We start from the raw sequence: 19,382 nt of genomic DNA on the forward strand, positions 1-19,382 counted from the left end.
ACAGGGATGTAAACAAATCTGTGCACAACATTTGAGAGAAATAAGCTTTTTGTGCGTCTTGAAAATTTCGGGGATCTTTTATTTCAGCTCATGAAACATGGGATCAACACTTTACATGTTGCGTCTATATTTTTGTTCAGTATAGTTTTTGAGTTGGCCTACCCCTGCTAAAACTATTTAAGTATGGCTTATCCACTGGCATCATGGTTCAATACATAATGTACTCAGACTATTGATTTTATCCTGGCAAGTGGTTTCATTGATTGTGCTTGTTTTCTGTGACATTGTTATAATTGGCCAACAGTTAGGCACGCCGAGGATCTTGCATAGGAGGCAATGATTTGCTGTGCCCCTGTGGAAAATAAGAGGACTACACTACACCAATACAGTTTGCTCTTTGTTTACAAAACGATTTTCTTAAAGTTACAGTCGGGACGTCTGGCCATCAGAGGGCACTCATATAAACAGTCACTGCTCATGAGTCCTGAGTAAAAGAGTGTCCTAATGGAGTGTGTGTAATAGTGTCACAAGATAGTGCAAGTCATTAAAATGAAACAGGCCTCTCCCGGGATGCATCTTTAAAAGGACATAAAACACAGTAAAGACAACACAATCCCATTTCAAAGCAAAGTGGCACTCCTGGGACATGCATTTGGGTGCACAAAGTGCATTCATTAATCAAACCCTAAGACAAGGACAGAGGAGCAGGTAGAACTGGTAATGACATGAGTCTTGAAACAGGTAAACACCACCAACCATATGCCAGTTATTTAACTCCCCATTACACCGTCATAACAGAATAAATTATTATACATATTAGCTACATTTCTTAAAATGTAACCACATTGTTTGATGGGGATTGCTCATGATTTTGTACGTAAATGAGTTGAGCTTCCACCAGCATCAGGTTTAATCCCCAGACAGCTGGATGTGAAACCACTGGATACTAAGGCAGCAGCAGTAGCCAATTATACCATTCCATCTGAGAGACGGTGTCAGGTGATCACATGAAAGGGACATCCTGAGCTCTATCTGCCAGACATGGACTACCACGTCTTCTGTGACAGATGGAGCCCTTTGAAGTTGCTGTATACAGATGGAAGGTGCACTGGACTTGAGACTTATAAAAGGAGAGGAATTACACACATCCAGGCATCACATGGCACGGTCATGCAATGAGAAGAAATGTCTGCTTACTATTTGCTGCTACTGACTGACAAGACTCTAAAATAATAAATCACAAGTATATGTAATGGTATAGAGCATGGGGTATTCAACTCCTACCCTATGAGGTCCGGAGCCTGCTGGTTTTCTGTTCTACCTGATCGGCCTGTGTAGCTCAGTTGGTCGAGCATGGCCAGGGTTGTGGGTTTGATTCCCACAGGGGACCAGTACGATAAAAGTATTCAAATGTATGCACCCACTACTGTAAGTCACTCTGGATAAGAGTGTCTGCTAAATGACTAAAATGTAAATGTACAAATCATTAATCGCACCCACCTGGTGTCCCAGATCTATGTCAGTCCCTGATTAGATGGGAACAATGAAACAATGCATTGGAACTGGCTTCGAGGTCCAGAGTTGAGTTTGAGGACTGTAGGGTGTATAGCACAGTCGGCTGCTGAAGGGAGGACAGCTCATAGTAATGGCTGGAAAGGAGTGAATAGAATGGTATCAAACACATTGTTTCCATGAGTTCGATACCATTCCATTAATTCTGTTCCAGCCATTACTATGAGCCCATCATCCCCGATTAAGGTGCCACCAACCTCCTGTGGTGTATAGTCATTAAACAATACTGACTGTATACATGAATTACATGAAGGAAGATAGAAAGTGTAAGGAACACTGATATCTGTTTCTCCACAGATGTCTTCAAAACCTTGTGATGCAGTGTCAACTTAGTACACTAGATGGCAGTATGTAGTGCTGGAAATGTAAAAGGGTTACAAAGTTGTGAATATAGATGGAGTAGTGTAAGATGAAAGATGGTATCTTATGGTATATACAATATATGTAACCACTTCCCAATGAGTTAGTGTTGTAACAGGCCGAGGAAGAGACAATTACACCTCTGGACTATCATGCTAAGACCACTTAATAGAAACGTGAATACTATCAACTCAAACTTTCCTGGGGGGTACATGTTTGTAGCTACCTGGCCACTGACCAAGATCAGTTAATGGTGGATGATGTGATATAATTTATTAGTGAAGTTTCTTATCTGCTTCTTCCAAAGACACACCCATGATTGTATAGAAAGCGTCCCACATTCCACACCTGCCATTCAACAGAACCCTTTGAACAATGCCGCAATGTCAGGAGTTAAAGTTCACCATATGCTCGTAACAACCAAACCAGTAGAGAGGTTGTTTGTCCATTAAAGAAGAGTACTGTAGGCTACTTAAGGCTTTTACATTTCAATTATCCTGTCAGGTGTATGTTCTGTATTGTTTGAGACTTTGTTGTGTTTACAAATGACAAATTATTGTAATCTGTGATAACGAAATGAATAAATGAATAAATGGGAGTTCCATGCCCACAAATCCTGTACAGTTCAGGTACTGCACTACAGTAAGTCTTAAAACCTTTTATTGATTTGTTGGGATTGATTGGAATTACAACATGGCTCTGCTGTAATCTGAGCCCAGCAATGGAGCATTCCTCAGTCACATGATCCTTCCCATGTGGCTGTTGGATTCCGATTGTTCTTTGATCACATACATACACTAGGCCAGGGGAAACTATTTATAGAAAGGGTGAAGCCAGAGGTCTATCCAGCAGCATACTTTGTTCTGCTCTGCCTAGTTTTAGTTGGCATGGGAGGGAACTTGCCGACTGGGCCGGCCGAAACTTCAGAGGACTTAGAAACCCTTCCAGACACAGCAGGGTTCTTATCTGATATAATTATCAGCTGAGTGACAGTAGAAAGGTGGTGAGAACTGGGCCATTCAGGCAGAGTAAAGACATAGTAGCTGCACAACAGAAACTACACAAAGGAAAGTGCAATCAAGTTGGAGGGACGGTACCGTAGTACAGTGGGGTGTCAGGACCAGGGTTAAGGAGGAAGAAACTCTACTGAGGCACATAATGGTATATAAACAGCTTTAGGTCACAGGCTTGTAGTTCAAAGCTCCTTTGAGTTTAAACAATCATCATCATTAACTCACACACGGTGACTTAGAATGATATTAGTCAAAGTGTCCCAAAATAACGTGATAAAATAACATATCTGCACAAATAAACATGAAATGTTTTAATGAAAATGTTTAACTTTTGCATAGCTAAAGAAGCAAAGGGCTGCATACAAGCAGTGAAACTCTGGGATGCTGGGAAACCCCCAAATCTTCTTCAACAGTGGACTACTTTACAGCTGCACAAATTAACACACAGGCAGGGTTGTTTTGGTAGCAAGGAGGCTACATGTCTCGAAATATAAAGATCAAATATGCTCACTACAAGTTAACGTTGTAGCCTTCTCACCCAAATTTGGGCACCCTCCAACTTAAGTCAGTAACATCAACCCTGGCCCATAGAATGAGTCTCTTTGCATTGATTACATGTAACAATATACAGTATGTATATAAATCAAACAGTTACTGGAAACTATTAGAGCTTGTTGTGATATAATAACATTATTAACATCATTATAATATCATGTGTTAAAGGAATGTCAAATGGACCACAATGTACAGTGTGTTACATAAGGTGACTTCAGGGTGGCAGGTAGCCTAGCAGTTAAGAGTGTTGGTCCAGTAACCGAAAGGTCGCTGGTTCAAATCCCAGAGCCAACTAGGTGAGAAATCTGTCGATGTGCCCTTGAGCAAGGCCCTTAACCCTAATTACTCCAGGGCCGCCGTCAATAATGGCTGATCTCTGGCCGTGACCCCACTCTCTGAGGGATATGCAAAAAACAAATGTCCAATTCACACGTATATAATACACACTATACATGTGTAAAATAGAACAAATGTATTCTATTGATCATTTATCAGCATTAGACATAGTATAATCTGTCCCACATACATGGCATGAGTCACCATTATAACACACCACATCCACGAGTAAGCATACCTGGACTTTTAGCTTGAATACATGTTAATCATTAAATCTATGCCCAAATAAGAGTAGGTTACAGGACAGTTCATAAAAAGGCCTACTCCTTCAGAGCTCAGTGTCCATAATACATAATCTAAAAAAAGGTTTTACTTTAACTTATTGTGTGATTTGATGACCATGCACATTTTGTTTGTATAAATGAGTCTATGAGGACAACTTCATCATATTATCACATTTACAGAATGCACAGGGAGATACTGTTTTGTTGATCCATCTCCATGGATCTATGGTGACCATAAAGGTTGTATGAGCTCCCAGGAGTTGGTCCAGTCTCTCTTGTATTGTACTATATTTCTGCACAGAACAGAGTCCATATTGTCCATATTGTAGACTATGGTAGGCAGTGAAAAGCAGCTGGAGAGTACAGGCTTGATGTCTCCTTAGTGACGTTAAAGCACCCTCTCTTCCCAACATTCACTCATATCCAAGGCCATCATCCCGTCCGGCAGGAGAATGCCATTTATAGACCCCGTCGCTGGAAGATAAAAGCAACAGAAGTGAAATTCGTTTTTACCACACAATTACAGAGCAGCTTTTGTATAACCACCGAATAAGCAGTTAAAAGGGAGATAGATAGCATGACCCCAGATTCCTGGTCAGACCCAGCCTCTGAACACCACTTTAACAGCTCCACATCCATCATAACGCCCCATGTCTTGTTAGTTCCTTCTGTGTTCATATTCCCTTTTTTAGAGGCAGGCAGCCAGGCAGGCATAGTGAGGAACCAGCTGCACGTCTGCTTTGATCTGACTGTTACAGCCAAATTCAGACAGTAAGTCACCCTGCAACCGGCCTGGCCCACACACAAAATGGGCTATATAGGGTGTGGAAACATTGTGTAATGTTCTCCCTCTCTCCCTCTCTGTCTGTCTAATATGTATCAATGTGTTCAAGGATGGGCTTAGGCAGTGCCAAGCACAGGGCTTTATTCCCATTCAGGGCCTCCCTTCAGATGTGAGCTGAATTATAACGTGATGCTTGGCTTGATCCAACTGGGGAATATCACCTTCCAACAGCAACAAGAGGGGTCTAGTTAGTTGTTCCATTGTCTTTTACAATACCACTGTAATCAGAAAAGGTGGAGATGCTGTGTGTCTTGGCACAACAAGAGAACAAACTAAGGATAATGATGATAAATGGGTATCAAAGGTCAGAAAAACATCCAAGATGTCTTGGAAGCTCAGACATACAGTACACACCGCATCATATTGCATTGATGTCTGAAGTTTCTACTGAATCTGATGAAGCTTCATGTGTTCCATTTGTGTTCATCACAATCATATTGAGCTTCTCTGTTCCATTCCTCGTCTCCTCTTTCCTTCTCCTCTTCCGCCTGCAAAGTTTATGTCGACTGAGACAGAAAAAGAACATTAGAAAGTAACCCATTCAAATTTGTGATGACATCATCTTCTTATTCTGTTATTTGAGAATGGTATCATCTGTCTTGACTCTCACATGAGCTATTCACCAAAACATTCTCCCAGTATCACGGAGGTTAGTTATGTAAGGTATCTTTTTAGCACACAAGACTCTTTTGTTAAACTAATACAACGCTTGGCACTCTATCTCTCTTTTGGGTAAAAATGAGAGGGGAGAGCAGGACAGACACATACAGCTCGATGAAAACCAAAGGTAACATGGCCCCAAGCGTTTCATTAAAACTTTTCCATTCATGGGACACACACAGATTCTTTCCATCCCATCCCAGGGCTAGTTTGACAGGCTGTGAGGTGATGAAGCTGTATGTCCACCTTTTTCGCTCTCTCATGCACACACACATACTCACACAGACAGGAAGGTTGTCACATAAAGTAAATCTGGCTGTTTGCTACTTAAAGAATGTGTATTGTACTCACTGTGCACAGATGCAGATGAATATGATGAGTAGTATGAGGAAGACCAATGCTGCTATCACACAGGCTATGATGATCTGCCTCCGGTCTCCTATACGCCAGTCCAAATCAACATACTCACACCTGGACCCAATGTACCCTTTTTCACATCTGAGACAGAGCAAACACACAATTCACCTGCTGTGATTAAAATGTGCACAACAACTTTGTTTATTGGTTCTATCTCTTGTGGCCAAAAGAAAAACAAAGAAATAACTTGAAGCACCTGGGCTATGAGAAAACAAGCACATGCTGATCTGTCAGGTCTGCTATTCTAGCTGTTCCAAATGAACTAGCCTCGCTGATTGTGATTCTTTGATGCTTGATGAAATGCAGTCAGATCATATTAAACCAATCATATATCTGCCTTGTTGTTTTAATTTAAGTGCATATATTCTGAGCAGGGTCACAGTAAACAAGGTTAGTACATCAAATCAAATCAAATTTTATTGGCCACCTGCGCCGAATACAACAGGTGCAGACATTACAGTGAAATGCTTACTTACAGCCCTTAACCAACAGTGCATTTATTTAAGTAAAATAAAACAACAACAAGGAAGTGTTGAGAAAAAAAGAGCAGAAGTAAAATAAAATAACAGTAGGGAGGCTATATATACAGGGGGGTACCGGTGCAGAGTCAATGTGCAGGGGCACCGGCTAGTTGAGGTAGTTGAAGTAATATGTACATGTGGGTAGAGTTAAAGTGACTATGCATAAATAATTAACAGAGTAGCAGCAGCGTAAAAATATGGGGTGGGGGGGGGTGGGGGGCAGTGCAAATAGTCTGGGTAGCAATGATTAGCTGTTCAGGAGTCTTATGGCTTGGGGGTAGAAGCTGTTGAGAAGCCTTTTGGACCTAGACTTGGCGCTCTGGTACAGCTTGCCGTGCGGTAGCAGAGAGAACAGTCTATGACTAGGGTGGCTGGAGTCTTTGACAATTTTGAGGGCCTTCCTCTGATACCGCCAGGTATAGAGGCCCTGGATGGCAGGAAGCTTGGCCCTAGTGATGTACTGAGCCGTACGCACTACCCTCTGTAGTGCCTTGCGGTCAGAGGCCGAGCAGTTGACATACCAGGCGGTGATGCAACCAGTCATGATGCTCTCGATGGTGCAGCTGTATAATTTTTTGAGGATCTGAGGACCCATGCCAAATCTTTGACATCGTCTCCTGAGGGGGAATAGGCTTTGTCGTGCCCTCTTCACGACTGTCTTGGTGTGTTTGGACCATGATAGTTTGTTGGTGATGTGGACACCAAGGAACTTGAAGCTCTCAACCTGTTCCACTACAGCCCCGTCGATGAGAATGGGGGCGTGCTCAGTCCTCTTTTTTTTCCTGTAGTCCACAATTATCTCATTTGTCTTGGTCATGTTGAGGGAGAGGTTGTTATCCTGGCACCACACAGCCAGGTCTCTGACCTCCTCCCTATAGGCTGTCTCATCGTTGTCGGTGATCAGGCCTACCACTGTTGTGTCGTCAGCAAACTTAATGATGGTGTTGGAGTCGTGCTTGGCCATGCAGTCATGGGTGAACAGGGAGTACAGGAGGGGACTGAGCACGCACCCCTGAGGGGCCCCCGTGTTGAGGATCAGTGTGGCAGATGTGTTGCTACCTACCCTTACCACCTGGGGGCGGCCCGTCAGGATGTCCAGGATCCAGTTGCAGAGGGAGGTGTTTAGTCCCAGGATCCTTAGCTTAGTGATGAGCTTGGAGGGCACTATGGTGTTGAATGCTGAGCTGTAGTCAATGAATAGCATTCTCACGTAGGTGTTCCTCTTGTCCAGGTGGGAAAGGGCAGTGTGGAGTGCAATAGAGATTGCATCATCTGTGGATCTGTTGGGGCGGTATGCAAATTGGAGTGGGTCTAGGGTTTCTGGGATAATGGTGTTGATGTGAGCCGTCACCAGCCTTTCAAAGCACTTCATGGCTACAGACATCAGTGCTACGGGTCGGTAGTCATTTAGGCAGGTTATCTTAGTGTCCTTGGGCACGGGGACTATGGTGGTCTGCTTGAAACATGTTGGTATTACAGACTCAGCCAGGGACATGTTGAAAATGTCAGTGAAGACACTTGCCAGTTGGTCAGCACATGCTCGGAGTACACGTCCTGGTAATCTGTCTGGCCCTGCGGCCTTGTGAATGTTGACCTGCTTAAAAGTCTTACTCACATTGGCTACGGAGAGCGTGATCACATAGTCATCCGGAACAGCTGGTGCTCTCATGCATGCTTCAGTGTTGCTTGCCTCGAAGCGAGCATAGAAGTAGTTTAGCTCATCTGGAAGTCTTGTGTCACTGGGCAGCTCGCGGCTGTGCTTCCCTTTGTAGTCTGTAATAGTTTTCAAGCCCTGCCACATCCAACGAGCGTCAGAGCCGGTGTAGTACAATTCAATCTTAGTCCTGTATTGACTCTTTGCCTGTTTGATGGTTCGTCTGAGGGCATAGCGGGATTTCTTATATGCGTTAGTTAGAGTCCCGCTCCTTGAAAGCGGCAGCTCTACCCTTTAGCTCAGTGCAGATGTTGCCTGTAATCCATGGCTTCTGGTTGGGGTATGTACGTACGGTCACTGTGGGGACGACATCATCGATGCACTTATTGATGAAGCCAGTGACTGATGTGGTGTACTCCTCAATGCTATCTGAAGAATCCCGGAACATGTTCCAGTCTGTGCTAGCAAAACAGTCCTGTAGCTTAGCATCTGCATCATCTGACCACTTTTTTATTAACTGAGTCACTGGTGCTTCCTGCTTTAGATTTTGCTTATAAGCAGGAATCAGGAGTATAGAGTTATGGTCAGATTTGCCAAATGGAGGGCGAGGGAGAGCTTTGTATGCGTCTCTGTGTGTGGAGTAAAGGTGGTCTAGAGTTTTTTTTCCTCTGGTTGCACATTTAACATGCTGGTAGAAATTAGGTAGAACGGATTTAAGTTTCCCTGCATTAAAGTCCCCGGCCACTAGGAGCGCTGCCTCTGGATGAGCGTTTTCCTGTTCACTTATGGCCTTATACAGCTCTTTCAGTGCAATCTTAATGCCAGCATTGGTTTGTGGTGGTAAATAGACAGCTATGAAAAATATAGATGAAAACTCTCTTGGTAAATAGTGTGGTTTACAGCTTATCATAAGATACTCTACCTCAGGCGAGCAAAACCTAGAGACTTCCTTAGTATTTGATTTTGTGCATCATCTGTTGTTTACAAATATACACAGACCGCCACCCCCTGTCTTACCGGCGTCAGCCGTTCTATCCTGCCGATGTAGCGTATAGCCCGCTAGCTGTATGTTGTCCATGTCGTCGTTCAGCCACGATATTACAGTTTTTAATGTCCCGTTGGTAGGATAACCATAATCTTAGGTCATCCAATTTATTCTCAAATGATAGAACATTGGCTAATAGGATTGATGGAAGAGGCAGTTTACTCGCTCGACGTCGGATCCTTACAAGGCACCCCGACCTACGTCCACGATATCTCCGTCTCTTTCTAATGCGAATGAGAATCAGTAGGGTCAATGAGTGATGTCAATGTTATTTGTCAGACATAAAAGTAAAAACAAAAACAAAATCTTTATCAAGAACATGAACTTCATACTTGTAATAATAATGTGCAATAATTCTGCTACAGTTATCAAAATAGATACAAATGAATCAGGTGTTTTCACTGCAGAGAATGTTGAGTATGCAGCATGTTCTTGGCTTGAGACCATCTGCCTTGGATATGTACAGATAAATGATTGGGGCCCACAGTAAGGGTGGGGTGAGTTGATGTACCTGCATGAAGGAGTGTTCTGTTCCTTCACAAAGCGGCACGACCCATGGATACAGTAATTCCTGAACTCCTTTGGACATTTGGTGAAATGGCCGCTCCATTTGGCTTGAGTTGCAGTTTCTATTGAGTCTATGGCAAGCGCAAAGAGAAAAATACAGGGGCAAGGGGGATTATAAAGTAACTATTTTGATATATAATATCCTTCTGACAAAAAGATTGCATTGAAAAGGTGATGCAGAATAAGATATGAGTTTGAAGTGAGAGGCCCCTTTCAAACTTGTCATGAGGCTCCTGTTTTCCCTTAGTAACCTGACTCAGGGTAGCCAATGTGACCTGTCATATAAATAGGCTCCTGGCATCATGATCTGAGGAAGGACTAGGAACTGAACTGACTACTGGGATAAGACTGGTGTGATTGAGGATAATAATGTGCCAATTACAGATTTATAACTAACTAAATTCTGTCAAAGTAAAAAGCAACTGATATCCTCCTCAGCCTAATTTGGTAGTTGTGTAGAAATACACAAACAGAACATTATATTTGGCCACTGTTAGTGAAGAGAATGGAAACCTTGAGTTCTATTACTATTTTATTCTCCTCTATTCCCATCCAGTGAGTCATTGGGTGGGTAAAAGAATAATGAGGCTTAGTTAACATCACAGAGAGTGAGAAAGCCCTAATTGTAGTGTGGAACATGAGAGCATGCCTTTAAAATGACCTAAATATTGAATAGGAGCCGATCTGGTTACAAAGGAACAACAGGTGTAAATTGATAGGTATTTAGCTGAGTAGCTGTATGTGCAGCCAGTCATCACACCACATTTCCCGGGAATAAGTATGTAGCTGGGAAATGCTGCTGTTGTTTGATCAACTGAACATAACAAGAATAGTACATGGCAGAGGTAATCAGGAACTACCCCCACCTTCCCCTAATAAAATAAACGTCACTGCATCACTCCATGTGGGTAAATACAATGGTACGATCAGTAGTTGATTAGCCCTTTTAGGTGTGAGGGTTATCATCAAACAGCAACTGACAAATCCTGAACAGTGGAGGCCCTAACTGAGGCTGCTTCAATTGACACCTGATGTCAGCCTGCCGTCCATAGAGTGCACATCTAATTAGCAGTGAGGAACCTAACCCAGTGCACATAAAAAGCTGGTGCTACATTTCACAATACCACTCACAGGAAAGGTAATGACTGCATGGTCACTGGTGGCAAGAAGGCTTTAATTTGCATTATGGTCTCTGTTGGGGCTGGTACATGACACCTCCTCCTGTTACTAAAGGGCTGGGTGGAGAAGCATTTGATATTCCAACTGTTTGAATGAACTACCATGCGAATGATGCACTCCTAGAGTATGGCCTTCAATTTAATGACAGAGCAGGAATACTTAGTATAAGAATGTTTTTCAAGGGCACTACGTCTCTTTACAAACTTACAGTGTATGTAATCACAAACACATTACTTTTCTAATCCAACAGGTTGCTTCTAAACCTGAGTATGTCAGATGGTAAGAAATACTTTTATGTACGCCTTCTTCAAACTTCAAACAAACTTTTATGGCATGATTATCCCTCCATAGGTTTATGTTTCTCTAGGGGGGAAACAATATACCTGTGAAGTTGTTTATGTTGCCTTGGTGATGGAGGGATACAGTCTTGTTGGCCGGCTCCTCAGTTGCATTCCATTCTGCCAGGGAGTATTTGCATAGGGCCAAAGCTACAACCAGAAAACAAACAGAGCTGGTCGCACAATGCCCAAACATCAAGTCAAATCCATACAATTAATTTGTTTTAGAATCCGAAAGTTAAGAACAGAGCAAAGGTTGTGGGCTTAATGTGATTAGAAATTTGACAGTAATACCCCCAGCTTGGGTTTCTGGGATTCCCAACACTGATAACCTTACTAAAGATAGTCTTGCATCCAATCCAAGAACACTGTTAGTGTTTCATAATATTCAGGACAACAACACCCAGCCATGATACAAATGTGGGTCATGGGATAAAGCTACCTTATCTATGAACCAAATAGATGTGGTTATTGACAGTCTATATTATTGGTTTGGGTATTCCTGGCATGTTCATTAGGGAACTCTATTTGTTAATAGAGAGGCAGATCATTCCCTGATCATCTGACACACCAGCACGCTAATTACTGCTGTCAATCACAGTATAGACAGGGACATAGGATCATTTACATTTTAGTCATTTAGCAGATGATCTTATCGAGAGCTACTTACAGAAGTGAATGCATACATGTTTATACTAGTCCCCAGTGGGAATCGAACCTATAACCCTGGTGTTGGAAGCGCCATGCTCTACCAACTGAGTTACATGGGACTACATTATATACATATGATATATACCAAAGTTATATTTTGAATAAACGAAAACTAGTGACGTAATATAAGAAATAAAATGTTAATGATACCTGAAAGATATAAATATCAAAGGAAATACAATCTTGATTGTAGAATTCAGTTATTAACCAGACTACAGGCAATTCTATTCAGTTACAGTGAGTAAATCAAGTTAGTGTGAGGTTGAAGAGTTATTTAACAGGAACACAGAACTGTGCCTCTTACCTGTGACTATTCCTACATACAGCTTGTATGCCTTTGCCATGTCCGTGCGCAATGTATATACTTTTCCGGGTGGATAAATAACCTATAGGTAAACGTAGATTGCGTTTCTTATATCAAATCCCGTCAAAAGTTCACCATTATATCCTCTGCTTAGTAGGATACCCTGCTTCCCGAATAATGTGGTTCCTTCATACGTAATCGCGCACGGGTGAACTACATAGGCAAGAGAGACTGCTCATGCTAGAGAATTGAATGGGTGAAATGGAACCTGAACCTAATAGTGCCACGCCCACTTACGTATGTATGTGCAAGTGCACTCTACCAGTGGAGTTTATTATGGCATGCAGCTCAAACTGGAGATTGGCTACTAGGCTATTAATTAAGGTGCAATCCGTTTGATGTGCGCATAACCTAATGCAACAAGTTCTTAATATACTGTCATTAAAACATATGACAGTTCTTTAGAACATCATTTGAAGATATATTTCAAGGTGCATCCCATGAGATTTGCATATACAAATATATCACTTGCATATATTTGCATAATGCACATTTTATGAATTTCTAACTAAAATATACATCGTTTTACCTGCATCAGCACATTTTAGTGACCTCTACTCTGAACTGTTGGTAAACGGCAGACGGCGCCGGCTAATGAGACTGTGGGCAAGTCTAGAGCTGTGGCCAGAGAGTTTGTTTGTGTTCATTGGCGAGCAGGCCTCACTATTCCCCCGGAGGCACAGGCAATGTGAGTCTGGCCAGGTCTACCTATGTGTGCTCTTTCTCACTTTCAGCACACTCTTTATCGAGGCCTACTCAGTGCACAATGAGCCCTCTGCTAAAATGTGAACTCAGGAATAGTTCGTCTATAGACATCAGTGCTGCAATGCCAGGCAATATGTAGTGGAAATAGGAAATCCTATACAGGGGTAAAAGTAATGCATCGCCCGAAGGCACAATTCCAGATGTAGGTGGTTCCTTGATAGATGAAGCCTTGCCAATAACTATCCAAGAGGTTGATCAAAAGTGTCAAATCACATCTACCTGTCATTTGTCCCATTACTCATGATAATGGTATATTGATAACTAGATCATCAGAAATGGCAGTAGGCAAAAGGATCTGCAGCAGTCACAGAATGTAGTGTCTGTCAGCCTCCTGACAGTTAGCCCGCTGTGGAGTAGCAGCCTGTTCTCAGACAAAGTTATAGCACCACAAGGTGGCCACATTGTGCTGTTGCTGCGTTTTTTCATGAGGGTAGTATTTACCCACTCTGTTCCTATTTGCATGAAACTGTACGTGCCATCTGAAATATCTCCTCTTCCGAGTTGCACAAAGGAATCATACATTCCGTCTTTATTCTACTAATACCGGGTTTGGCCGGTGTAGGCCGTCATTGTAAATAAGAATTTGTTCTTAACTGACTTGCCTAGTTAAAAAAAGGTAAAATAAAAAATAAAAAATACGACAGAATGTTCTTGTTGTAGGTCCTGCTCATTGTCTCGATGTACAAATGTACATTACCATTAGATCATTCGATTCAAATGATAATTTCACACCCCAGATAAGGCACTACAACAAAAAATGAAGGGTGTAACATGAGTAGATATTGATTTAGCCAGGATTCTAATATAGGCCCAATAATAACACTACTAAGTATAGAATTCTAAAACAGCAAGGGGTGGTAAACATTGGCGCCAGCAACTACAGCTCCTCCCCGGGAATTCCCTGCCAGCTGAGTCTAACTGTTCATTGCTTTGTCAAAATGGCTTATCTCAAGAGAATAGTTAACATTTTATAGGTACATTTGAGATATGCAGTAGCCCATGCCGCTCTGCTGCAGACAGTGGGCAAGACTGCAATGTAGGCCTACCGATAAAGAGCAATACATCAATTGTGCCTTTTGGAATTATCAAGAAACACAAATCCACTGCTATCAAACTTGTCACATTTACTTTGTGATGGACATATTGTAGTAATGTGCATCTTGGGAAGGGCTGGATGGCTTTGAGAGACATAATCAACCAGCTGTAAAAAGTAGTGTTACTTTCATAATAATTGCACAAGAAATGTTATAACACTGAAGGTTGTTGAGCAAATTTAATCTATTTCCCTCAGTGAAAAAAACTGAAACACGTGAATAGAACATGGGCAAAAATGTTCAGTGCGTAAAGACAGTTGTTTGAGTGGCTTCTGTTATTACACATTTTAATTGTTTGTGGAAAAGTAAGACAATTGTACACAATTAAAAACAATAACATTTCTATTTCAACTTAAAGCGTACTTAGAAGAAATGCTGAGAGTTTATTTAGCTAGTGTGCCATATTAATACACTGTAGTGAACACTTAACAAAACTACACAAATACCTCTCTTTAGGCCAGCAGAAAGACCAAGAAGAAGGAATGGGGTGCCAAGAGAGCCCAGAGAGCATCCTCCAATGTCTTCTCCATGTTCGAGCAGACACAGATCCAGGAGTTCAAAGAGGTGAGCTCACACATTATATATCATGTTCGTCATAAGTCATATTATGAGGAAGCACAGCAATGTGCCCAATCATAGTGAGTAAGGAAAAAATATATGGTGTTTGTTCTGTAATCCTTTTCTTTCCCTGGGCTAGGCGTTCACACTTATCGACCAGGACAGAGATGGGTTCATTGACAAAGAAGATCTGAAGGATACCTTTGCATCTCTTGGTCAGTATTTCAATGATACACTACATGGCCAAAAGTATGTGGACACCCCTTCAAATGAGTGAGTTCAGCTATTTCAGCCAGACCCATTGCTGACAGGTGTATAAAAATCAAGCACACAGCCATAGACAAACATTAGCAGTAGAATGGCCTGTACTGAAGAGCTCAGTGACTTTCAATGTGGCACCGTCATAGGATGCCACCTTTCCAACAAGTCAGTTCGTCAGATTTCTGCCCTGCTAGAGCTGCCCCGGTCAACTGTAAGTGCTGTTATTGTGAAGTGGAAATGTCTAGCCACAAAGTGGTAGGCCATACAAGTTCACAGAACGGGACCGCCGAGTGCTGAAGCATGTAAAAATCGTCTGTCCTCGGTTGCAACACTCACTACCGAGTTCCAAACTGCCTCTGGAAGCAACGTCAGCACAATAACTGTTCGTCGGGAGCTTCATGAAATGGGTTTCCATGGCCGAGCAGCCGCACACAAGCCTAAGATCACCATGCGCAATGCCAAGCGTCAGCTGGAGTTGTGTAAAGCTTGCCGCTATTAGACTCACTGGAGTGATAATCATGCTTCACCATCTGGCAGTCCGACGGACGAATCTGGGTTTGGCAGATGACAGGAGAACGCTACCTTTGGAGGAGGAATAATGGTCTTAGGCTGTTTTTCATGGTTCGGGCTAGGCCCCTTAGTTCCAGTGAAGGGAAATCTTAACGCTACAGCATACAATGACATTCTAGATGACTCTGTGCTTAACATTTTGTGGCAACAGTTTGGGGAAGGCCCATTCCTGTTGCAGCATGACAATGTCCCAGTTCACAAAGCGAGGTCCATACAGAAATGATTTGTCGAGATCGGTGTTTAAGAACTTGACTGGCCTGCATAGAGCACTGACCTCAACTCCATCGAACACCTTGGGATGAATTGGAACACCGACTGCGAGCCAGGCCTAATCGTCCAACATCAGTGCTTGACCTCACTAATGCTCTTGTGGCTGAATGGAAGCAAGTCTCCGCAGCAATGTTCCAACATCTAGTGGAAAGCCTTCCCAGAAAAGTGGAGGCTGTTATAGCAACAAAGGGGGGGGACCAACTCCATATTAATGGCCATGATTTTGGAATGAGATGTTCGACGAGCAGGTCTCCACATACTTTTGGCCATGTAGTGTATCTTCTGAATAACTGAATATCACTTACTGTAAAACAGCTAATGGTTGTTTGAATGGTGGTGATGCTTGATATCTCATCTATACTCCAGGTAAACTGAATGTGTCGGACCCCTCTTTGCCTCTGGAACAGCCTGACTTCTTTGGGGCAGGGATTCTACAAGGTGTCGGATATGTTCCACAGGGATGTTGGTCCATGCTGACACGATGGCATCATTCAGTTGCGGCAGATTGGATGGCGGTACATTCATGCTGCAAAAAGCCCATTCTATCTCATCCCAAATATGCTCTATTGGGTTTGGTCATCAACAATGTTCAGATCAATCGTTGCCCAATTGGTAAAAAGGGACCTAACGTGTGCCAGGAAAACATTCCCCACATCAGTACACCACCACCACCAGCCTGTACCGCTGACACCAGGCAGGATGGGTCCATGGACCATGCTTAGGCCAAATCCTGACTCTGCCATTAGCATGATGCAACAGGAACCAGGATTCGTCAGACCCAGCAATGTTTTTCCACTCCTCAACTGTCCAGTGTTGGTGATCGCGTGCCCACTGGAGCCGCTTCTTCTTGTTTTTAGCTTATAGGAGTGGAACATGATGTGGTCGTCTGCTGCAATAACCCATCTGTGACAAGGATCAACAAGTTGTGCGTTCAGAGATGCCGTTCTGCACACCACTGTTGTACTGCGTCATTATTTGTCTGTTTGTGGCCTGCCTGTTAGCTGGCATGCTTCGTGCCTTTTTACTTAGACCTCTCTCATCAACTAGCTGTTTTCACCCACAGGACTGCCACTGACTGGATGTTTTTTGTTTGTCGCACCTTTCTCGGTAAACCCTAGCGTCGTACATAAAAAGCCCAGGAGGGCGGCCGTTTCTGAGATACTGGATCTGGCACGCCCAGCACCGACGATCATACCACGCTCAAAGTCGCTTAAGTCACTAGTTTGGAGCATTCTAACGTTCAACCAAACAACCAGTAACTGAATGCCTTTTTTTGACAATTAGATTCATTAGCAGCTCAGGTATCTAAGAGATGAAAACCCGGATACTGTACTGATATTTGTCTGCAAACCTTTCAGGTTAAGCAGATGTTCCAATCGTCTACCTTCGACCCAGCAAGAAACCTGGACTACAAATCCCTCTGTTACATCATCACCCACGGGGAGGGACAGGAGGAGTAAAGGATCTGTCAGTGTCTATGTTAGTGCTGTCAACATCAGACAGGTGCTGATGGTACTACTGGTTGTTCTGTGTTTGAAATGTGAATGTCACACCCTGGTTCTGGGACTCATTATGTTGAGCCAGGGTGTGTTCATTCATTGGGTGTATTTCTATGTTGGTATTTCTGTTGGGTTCATTTCTATGTTTGAATGAATGACTCCCAATCAGAGGCAACGAGTGTCAGCTGTGTGCTGGTTGTCTCTGATTGGGAGCCATATTTAACTGTCTGTGTTTCACTTTGTGTTTGTGGGTTTTTGTTCCTTTACGGTCATTGTTACTGTGGACTTCACGAGTCGTCTATTGTTTTTGGTTTTTGTGCGTTATTATAATAAAGTCAATCATGTTCGCTCAACACGCTGCGTATTGGTCTACTTCGCTTCAAGACGATCGTGACAGAAAAACCCACCATACAACGACCAAGCAGCGTGTCCAGGAACACACGCAGGAGGTGACTCTGGTGGATGTCCTCCTCGGTTGGGGGCAGATTACCGAGGAGGAGGCCGTCCGGTACCGGAGGGCTATGAAGGGGGAGACCCAGGCAGGAGAGGAGCAGCGGCGTCAGCAGTGCCATCGTCGGACGGACGAGAGGCACCCCCAATAATTTTTTAGGGGGGGGCACACGGCATGGGCGACTGGGCAGCAGGAGGCTGCCACAGGGCGAAATAGGAGACGAGGAGAGAAGGCCACCGGGTTTTGGGGGCCAGAAGGCAGGTTGGCGGAGCCTGGATGGAGAGCAGAGCCAACTCCCCGTACTCAGGCATGGCAGCATGAGACTGGGCAGGTTCCGCGGTATGCGGAGCTGCGCACTGTGCCACGAGTGGTCCGGCATAGTCCGGTACGTCCTGTGCGAGCACCCCGCACGTGTTGTGCGAAGGTGGGCATGCAGCCAGGACGGAGTGTGCCGGCTCAGCGCTCGGGGCCTCCAGTGTCTCTCCTCGGTCCCGGATATCCTGCGCCAGTATCACGTGCTGTTATGCCAGTACGGGTACACAGCCCTGTACGTCCTGTGCTGATGCCTCACACAGAGTGTGTGAAGGTAGGCATTCAGCCAGGACGGGTTGTGGCAGCTCTTCACTCCAGGTCTCCTATCCGTCTCCATAGCCCAGTCCGGCCTGTCCCTGCTCCACGCACCAAGCCTACGGTGTGCGTCGCCAGCCCTGTCCGGCCTGTCCCTGCTCCACGCACCAAGCCTACGGTGTGCGTCGCCAGCCCAGCCCGGCCTGTCCCTGCTCCACGCACCAAGCCTACGGTGTGCGTCGCCAGCCCAGTCCGGCCAGTTCCTGCTCCACGCACCAAGCCTACGGTGTGCGTCGACAGCCCTGCCCGGCCTGTTCCTGCTCCACGCACCAAGCCTACGGTGTGCGTCGCCAGCCCTGTCCGGCCTGTCCCTGCTCCACGCACCAAGCCTACGGTGTGCGTCGTCAGCCCGGCCCGGCCTGTCCCTGCTCCACGCACCAAGCCTACGGGGTGCGTCGCCAGCCCTGCCCGGCCTGTTCCTGCTCCACGCACCAAGCCTACGGTGTGCGTCGCCAGCCCTGTCCGGCCTGTCCCTGCTCCACGCACCAAGCCTACGGTGTGCGTCGTCAGCCCGGCCCGGCCTGTCCCTGCTCCACGCACCAAGCCTACGGGGTGCGTCGCCAGCCCTGTCCGGCCTGTCCCTGCTCCACGCACCAAGCCTACGGTGTGCGTCGTCAGCCTGGTCCAGCCCGTTCCTGCCACTCGCACCAAGCCAGGGGTGCGAGTCGTCAGCCTGGTCCAGCCCGTTCCTGCCACTCGCACCAAGCCAGGGGTGCGAGTCGTCAGCCTGGTTCAGCCCGTTCCTGCTACTCGCACCAAGCCCGGGGTGCGAGTCGTCAGCCTGGTAAGACCGGTCAGCTGCTCCACAACGGAGCGTAAGCAATCCGCTCCGTCAATGTCCAGTCCAGATCCAGCCAGCGGGGTCAG

The 19,382-nt window shown here is 44.7% G+C and overlaps 2 protein-coding genes across 2 annotated transcripts; one reads left to right on the plus strand and one right to left on the minus strand.

The window, feature by feature from the left end:
• Window positions 1-3,241: 3,241 nt before the first annotated feature.
• On the minus strand, window positions 3,242-12,575 carry btc (betacellulin, epidermal growth factor family member). The gene is made up of 6 exons (XM_084160025.1): window positions 12,361-12,575; window positions 11,391-11,495; window positions 9,773-9,899; window positions 5,976-6,122; window positions 5,319-5,470; window positions 3,242-4,594 (listed from the first exon to the last, which is right to left on the minus strand). Exons 1-5 carry the CDS (start codon window positions 12,398-12,400, stop codon window positions 5,323-5,325), a joined length of 567 nt encoding a protein of 188 aa, XP_084016151.1. The 5' UTR covers window positions 12,401-12,575; the 3' UTR covers window positions 3,242-4,594; window positions 5,319-5,322.
• A 46-nt stretch (window positions 12,576-12,621) lies between these two features.
• LOC311127425 (myosin light chain 5-like) lies at window positions 12,622-18,207 on the plus strand (the record flags this gene model as incomplete). Its single annotated transcript, XM_084159269.1, has 4 exons — window positions 12,622-12,657; window positions 14,736-14,843; window positions 14,977-15,108; window positions 17,255-18,207. The coding sequence occupies 4 exons, from the start codon at window positions 12,622-12,624 to the stop codon at window positions 17,396-17,398; spliced, it is 420 nt and encodes a 139-aa protein (XP_084015395.1). The 3' UTR covers window positions 17,399-18,207.
• Between the last annotated feature and the right edge of the window lie 1,175 nt (window positions 18,208-19,382).

Source organism: Coregonus lavaretus (assembly GCF_964263955.1).
Source record: "Coregonus lavaretus genome assembly, chromosome: 4".
NCBI classification, from domain to species: domain Eukaryota; kingdom Metazoa; phylum Chordata; class Actinopteri; order Salmoniformes; family Salmonidae; genus Coregonus; species Coregonus lavaretus.

What these genes read in the sequence shown, in the direction of transcription:
- btc (XM_084160025.1), bottom strand. Translation starts at nt 12,400, where the DNA reads ATGGCAAAGGCATACAAGCTGTATGTAGGAATAGTCACAG. An exon ending in CAGAACACTCCTTCATGCAG is followed by an intron (nt 6,123 to 9,772) that starts GTACATCAACTC and finishes GCTCTGTCTCAG; the next exon opens with ATGTGAAAAAGGGTACATTG. An exon ending in TTCATCTGCATCTGTGCACA is followed by an intron (nt 5,471 to 5,975) that starts GTGAGTACAATA and finishes TTTCTGTCTCAG; the next exon opens with TCGACATAAACTTTGCAGGC.